Source organism: Argopecten irradians, chromosome 11 (assembly GCF_041381155.1).
Source record: "Argopecten irradians isolate NY chromosome 11, Ai_NY, whole genome shotgun sequence".
Classification (NCBI taxonomy): Eukaryota; Metazoa; Mollusca; class Bivalvia; order Pectinida; family Pectinidae; genus Argopecten; species Argopecten irradians.
In genome coordinates, this window is record NC_091144.1 from 34,709,018 (window position 1) to 34,716,873 (window position 7,856).

Genomic DNA, 7,856 nt, shown 5'->3' on the forward strand with positions numbered 1-7,856 from the left:
CGTCATTAACAATATAATCTGTTCGCAAACCCGTTCGGGCGTTAAGATCACCCATAACAAAAACGTTACCATTTGTTTTGTAACTCGCTATAGACTCTTCAAGTTGATGGAATAGATCTATTTCCCGATTCTGATAAAAAACACTGTTTTCTGGAGGGAAGTAGCAAAAACATAGGTAAAATGGCTCAGGTAAGGCTTTGAATTTTAACCAAAAAATACAATCATTCAATTTTTCGACAATCTGTATGTTTGGACAATATTTGATTTTATAGAAAATAACCACACCGCCTCCTTTACCCGTGGTTCTTGGAAAAATATGAGAAAAATAACCAGGTAATGAGATGTCATCATTGCTGGAAATCCAGCATTCAGATAAACAAATAATATCATGCTTATACACAATTTTAAGAAAATCATTATCTTTCAATTTGTAACTGAGTCCTTTACCAATGTTCCATGAAAGGATTGATAACTCATCACTCTCCTCTGGATCCTATCTGTTGTCTTGTTGTCCGTGTGTGTGACGCCGTTGGTGCCATGGCCTTTGATTTCCTCTGTCAATGTTTTGCTCCGGGTATGTTGCATGGTTATGATTCTGGTGACTATGCAATACTTTCCTAGGCGAAACATGGCCATTCTGTCTGTCCGATGCCACATGCCGATTGTTTGAGGGAAGGGGTTGCTTACTTCCATTTCCGGTGGAAGTAGTGGGCCTGTCGTTTCCAGATCTGTTTGTTGTTGTGTATGTCTTGTTAAGTTGTGAGTAATTGGTGCTGAGTCCTTCGTGGCCATTTTCGGGCGGATGATGTTCAATGTACTGTCTACCATTGATGTATAGCCTATCCCGGACTAGCTTTGCGTCGTTGCCGGCCTGCTTATTATGTTTGAGTACCGGGTACAATTTTTTCCTCCTTTCCTCAATTTCACCAGGATACTGTTCATGGATACCAAAACTCGTGCCTTTGAGCCGAAATGACTGGCTTTTCACATACTGTAGGTCCTGTTGGTATATGAACCTGGCCACTATTGGTCGCGGTTTCCCATTTGCACTTCTGCCAAATCTATGTACGTTAGCGAACTCGATTCTTTCCTGTATTCCAAGTTCAACGTAGATAAAGTCTCTGAGGAGAGACATGGTATTTTCATTACGAGATTCACCAGCTAACCCTGTAAATACTAGGTTGTATTTCATGGACCTACATTGAAGATCTAAAATGGTTTGCTTCATTTCATCCCGTTCCCTTTTGAATGCGTCCACGTCCTTACCAAGGTTATAAATGGTTGTCTCGTGATCTCTTTAAAGACGTCGCGCACAATGTTCGGTCACTTTTATGTAACGTTATTGAATGTAAAAGACGTCATTATCTTATAACATGACGAGCGCAATTGACGTCATTTCCGACATTCGGCAAACCTGCAAGACAAAGAAAAAACGCAATTTTTCGAATACTTTTTTGAATTTTCAGTAGAGATTTCGCACACGTATATTTGAGCAAAAACGTATTTTTTTATTCTGAATAGAAAACATACTCCCTAATATAAAGTCATTTTTCAACGTCGTGAACTTGCGTGACAGAACAGTCAATCTAAAAATTTCATTTTGTGTCATTTCTGCAAGACAAAGGTTTTGTTCGATAAATAAAGTAGAACGACGTCGCAGTCTATATTTTCTGACGTGTTATTAAAATAGAAGAAAAACGTATTTTTGTATTAACAATTCATGTATCTATCTCATGTATTAGTACCGTTTTGTACTGTGTATATTTGTGTTTTTTCACTTTTTTATCTTTTCTCTTCGGATCTGTCGATCGGCAAGTCTACAAACAAAGTCCACCATTTTGAAGTATGACGTCACATTTCATTATAACGAAATGACATCATGATAGTTCGTTTTCGGGGAATCTCTTTGTCAAATTTTACCGCCATGTGGTGTTCAGTATGACCACAGTGACACTTTAACTGAAACCGCATACAGGTGCGTGTTACATCTGTCGCGCCAAAAAACGTCATATTCTCAACAAAAACACATCAATAGAAAAATAAATATTATAAATATTTTGATAAAAAGCCTCCCGTAATTGAATAAATATATCCTTTCTGTTTTTCAATTAAAAAAAATAGTATTGCGCTTATATTATTTTACTGTTCAACGCTTTTTCCAATGAAATTCCGGCGTGACGTAAAAGTGACCGAACATTGTGCGTTATGTATAATCGTTTCTAAGAGTTCAGTATTATCGCCTCCATTGGTGCTTATCTCCTCCAGCTTGCCTGACACGAAATTACATGTTGCTTCAAACTCATTGCACCTTTGCTCAGTGTCTCTTACTCTCTTTTCCACTTCAGTAACTCTAGTTGTCAAACGAGAAAGATGTTGTTCTATTGCATCCAACTTATTTAACTTTTGAATTTTTTCAAGTATGAAGTCAAGTTTTCGACTTGTTTCTGCGTGTTGATTCTCGCTTAGAATGACATCCGCACTTTTTGTTTCAATGTCTTTCCCACATGCTGCCCTTGCTGGGTTAGGTGTTGACGTTACCGGAGTGTTCGTTGGCTTAGGCGGGCTTCCATACAGCACACCACTTACAGCATTTAATATACTGCTTACTGTACTTGTCGAGTTATTACTACTCCCAGTAGAATCACCGTCGTCTGTATCTTTCTTCTTTCGCTTCTTACTTTTACTCTTTGTCATAGTTAGTCAGATACAATAACTCACTGTTTATTCACACAAAATAATCACCAAGTGGTTGGGTAAGGTGCGCGTCAATAGAGCGTGACGAATTCTCTGTCGTGACACGTGCGCAAAAACCTTGTGTCAGTACATGCGAGAATAAAGGTCATAGTTCAAATTTTAGACATACAATAGATATAGCTTCAATATTTGCTTCACTAATATCTACTAACGCGCATAATTATGTGGTCCAACTGGGATATTAAATCATCACAGAAACGTGTATCCATCATGTAGCGCAGCGATTTCATAAAATATCGTGTAGAAATACCTTTGCTAGACCTTCTGAAAATGAGCTCGTCCGAACGAGACATCATAGGGCGCAGCCATCTTGTCAATCTTTTTTAAAAAGAATTGCTATGTTTTAATCTCGAGATAAACCTCAAACTGTACAGAACATATGCAGGCCTCGATTCAGTTCTTTCTTTCAAATATTTCACAGTTTTCGGCTGATCTCTATAAAGTTACATAATATATATATGTATATTATGTTGTGGAAAACTTTTATTTTATCATTTTTTTTGGAGGGGTGGGGGGGTTAGTAACTCAAATTTGTATTAAAATTGAACATCTCAAAAAATGCAAATTTTATGTTGATTAAAGTTGTATTGCTGCTAATTTCACTGTAACGATATGTAACTTTTAACATTTGATATTTAAACATTGACATGTAACTTGATGATTTAGCTCCCCAAAAACATATGTCGGCCTATAACAGAGCCGAAATCTAGGAATCATATATTCCTGGTTTTGAATAAAGCGCCTTCAATCACCGCCATGTTCAGTGACTTCGGGTTTTTTCGGATTCCTAATCGTATCACGTGACTGACGTTCGACACGACCTGCACGTGGTCAGCCAGGTAACTAGCGTAAGCACACATGTGTTTGTTTACGTTTTCCTTCTGGCCTATATGAGCAAATCATGCTAGTATATGTCCACAGATTGAGTATTTGAAACATCCAATTTACACATTACCGTAAAATGTTGTGTGTATCAAATATTGTAATGTGCGAGCATTATTTTCTTTGTAGATACAGTTGGTAGTAGACTAAAGGTTACACCCTTGTGCACACGGAGTGCACGAGGTTTAGACTACAGGTAGACACGGAGTGCACAAGGTTTAGACTACAGGTAGACACGGAGTGCACAAGATTTAGACTACAGGTAGACACGGAGTGCACAAGATTTAGACTACAGGTAGACACGGAGTGCACTACGTGTGAACACGGTGTCCACTACAGGTGGACATCGTGTCCAGGTACATTGAGACCTAGACAGACAAGGTGATGTGTACAGTTAGGGATCGGGGAAGAATAAGTTCTTCAATTTGAAATAATACATAATTATAATTTTTAAGTGTTTATTTGTTTTTAATTACAACATCTACAATTTAATGTACAGTATATATAACTATATAATACAATATTTTTTTAGTATACATGAATAAAACCTTTTCACTGCAAAAGTAATAAAGATTGATTTATATTCATTAAGTATATGTCTTTTTAATTTTATATCTGTAGTTTCCATTTCTTATGTTAAATTGTCTATATTACGTTTTCAAAAGTAAATGTTTTATGGGTAAATTGCATTAAATATATATATATATATATATATATATATATATATATATATATATATATATCATTTACATCAAGAATTTTCACAAGTCAAAAACAACTTTGAATTGCAGCAAAAATCAGTCCTAATGTGCTTTTGAGACACTTTTTCTTTTATAATAAGCTATCAGTAATACAATCATATACCGGGTAATACATAGCTTTTAAACAAAAAGATTTGGTGCCTATCAATCAGTTGTCTAGCGATACCCTTGTAGATCGTCTTTCATTAAAATATATACACTTTTATAATATTTTTCTTGCTATTTTAAGTTCTAAAAGTATTGTACGTAAAAATAGCTTAATTACATATTCTTTATTAAAAACTGAACGTCTTTAAAAGATCATGCAGAATTAAATCCACTTCAAACTATATGACGTCCTCCACTAATTGGTGGCTAGTCTACCTACAAGTACCCAATTCAGCTTGTTTTGATTCTTAATTACCGGTACACACAATAAGTTTATGATCCCAACCCCGCAAGTTATCTTGATCGTATATTGCGTCATGGTCCAATAATTATAACTTGTCAAACATACAGGTAAGCCACAGTATCCAGCTATACAGGTGCCTCAAGGTGACCATCGATAGATGGCCAGAGGGCAGAATCGTTACCTTCTGTGTTTATGAGAATAATGGGGGCAGTATCTTTATATAAGATGTGATTTTAGAATTGTTTCTATGGAAGTTTGTTAAGACAAACAAATATACTTTACCGTTAAAAAAATCATATAGGTTTAATGAGTTTGAAACACATAAGTACCATTCTTATTAGATACATGTACATGCTTGTTGTAGAGCCTGGGTAAACATGTACACCGGTTCCCGGGTGGGGGAGGGGGGTGTAGATTGGGGTGAGGGATGAGGTAAAAACTTGTTGAATACACCTCAATTATTGTCATGACAGGCAGCCGTGAAGTGGAGCTGACGGTAGCTGTACAATGCGTAAATCATGCATGTCTGTCACAACCTTGAATTTACCAATAATACATATATATTTTTTAATCAAATTAATGTAGATAAGGTACTTATTCAACATTGTAATATGGTATTTTATATACATAGTCATGATAATCAGGTTTCTGATATATGTAAAAAGCCAGTGTAAAAAAATAAATTAATGAAAAGATAATGGATGAAATATGATATTCCAATAATCTTGAAATAAATGTTTTAGTTAACTATACACTTGGTATTTAGATTATTTTTAATTTTAATATATAAAGCTTCATTAACAAATAAATTAAAATGCACTACCAGTTAAAACACATATCCCTATTGACTAGCATTGTTGTATAACTGTACGTATTTGTGTGATGAATACAATGTATGCATGTAGAGGCTGCCACCTAAGTACAGCATGCTATAAAATGGACCTCCTGGGGTTGGGATAAGGTACTACATGTATACAGGTGTTTGTATAGTCTGTGATACACTTGACTGAACATATTGAAGGGTGCCCAAAGAAGGCCCCAGGCCCCTGGCCCCACTCTGACCAATGTTAGGTAATTTGGAACAGTATGAAGTCCAAGTGACCATGGCAACTGCAGTCCTAGCCTAGGGGTCTACCTTTCGAGCAGGCAAATTTAATTATAAGTGAACAATATACTACATGTTTTGCTTTCTTAAGCCAGTGCTTACAGGTTCCTCAATCGGTTGAGTGTAATAAAGTGTAATTTCTAATGCCGATTTTTAACGTCTATGGACGATTTCTCATTTTTCCAATGCTTTGCAACGCGCCAGGTTCCATGTAGCAAATGTATACGTATTATACAAACTATTTCGCGCACCTTGCCGTTTAGAAAACTATATTCCATACATACATAGTTAAACATTTTATGAAGAATTTAATGTGTTTATGTTTATATGTCCTTGCTTTTATTATGTCCATCAATATATTCTTTTTAATCAAAATAATTTGCCGATCAAAATATCTCTTTGGCGACGATTTGCTTATACTAAAAATCTTACTCCACGCAAGGTTCATCACTTTATGCGTACGAAAAAGAATTTCATCTTTAAACTACTTATCACTAGCTAAGAAAGATAGTTTTTACTGGGAACTATCCATTGATGAGACATAACCAGTATGTGGTTTACCGTACGCAGTTAATTTGCTTTTATAAATTCTATAATTAACGTCCTCATTTATAAATTAAATTGTATGATAATATATATTGATACATTTTACTTTATATGTATCTATTCAAATAAACATTACACTACGAATGATTTCCAGTAATTAACGGCAATTTTTATGTATCAATAAATATTATGTTTCGATCTGATCGCAATAACTATTTCTATCTGTCAAAGTCCATATAGACTGCAGAATCAGTACATATTTTCTCATATTTCTGTGGCACATCATCTAGTCTGTCTGTGGTCTGGATGTAGTGGATATTTTACCTGGACACGATGTCCACCTGTAGTGGACACCGTGTTCACACGTAGTGCACTCCGTGTCTACCTGTAGTCTAAATCTTGTGCACTCCGTGTCTACCTGTAGTCTAAACCTCGTGCACTCCGTGTCTACCTGTAGTCTAAACCTCGTGCACTCCGTGTCTACCTGTAGTCTAAACCTCGTGCACTCCGTGTCCACTCGTAGTTCACACCGTGTGCACAATGTGTAACCTTTAGTCTACTACCAACTGTATGTAGAGTCTGATGAGGTCGACCACATATTTTGTTTATGAAATCTCTTGGTTTCACAACTCTCGTTTTACTTCGAGATTGTCGCGACGATGTTCGGAAGAGTTCGGAATGATTCGGCATCTTTCGAGCCTATTTTTCACGTGTACACGTTAAAAAGATTTTTTACTTTTATAATTAAAGATACTTCCAGAGCTGCAACTTTATAAAAAGTGGTAAAATTAGAAAGTTTAAACCTCAGACAGACGGAGAAAAATATGTATAACACTTAAACAGTTTTCACTATGACAAAAAGAGCGAAAGTTATAGACCATACAACTTTAAAAATATATACTTTTGCTAATGTCGTCCTAAATACTGCCTAGCATGGACCGTCACTGCCCGGCACTGCCAATGTCATTCTAAATACCACCTCGAGTGGACCGTCACTGCCCGGCACTGCCAATGTCATTCTAAATACTGCGTTGGGTGGACCGTCACTGCCCGGCACTGCCAATGTCATCCTAAATACTGCGTTGGGTGGACCGTCACTGCCCGGCACTGCCAATGTCATTCTAAATACCACCTCGAGTGGACCGTCACTGCCCGGCACTGCCAAGTCATCCTAAATACTGCCTTGGGCAGACCGTCACCGCCCGACACTGCCAATGTCGTCCAAAATACCGCCTAGAGTGGACCATCACTACCCAGCAACTCCATTGTCATCCTAAATACCGCCTGGAGTGGACCATCACTGTCCGGCAACTCAATGTCACTACCCAGCAACTTCATTGTCATCCTAAATACCGCCTGGAGTGGACCATCACTACCCAGCAACTCAATGTCATCCTAAATACCGCCTGGAGTGGAC

The 7,856-nt window shown here is 36.9% G+C and overlaps 1 protein-coding gene across 1 annotated transcript; it reads right to left on the bottom strand.

Moving 5' to 3' along the window:
* Positions 1-493: 493 nt before the first annotated feature.
* LOC138334586 (putative uncharacterized protein DDB_G0279653) lies at positions 494-1,192 on the bottom strand. The gene has a single exon (XM_069283237.1). It carries the CDS (start codon positions 1,190-1,192, stop codon positions 494-496), a length of 699 nt encoding a protein of 232 aa, XP_069139338.1.
* Positions 1,193-7,856: the final 6,664 nt, after the last annotated feature.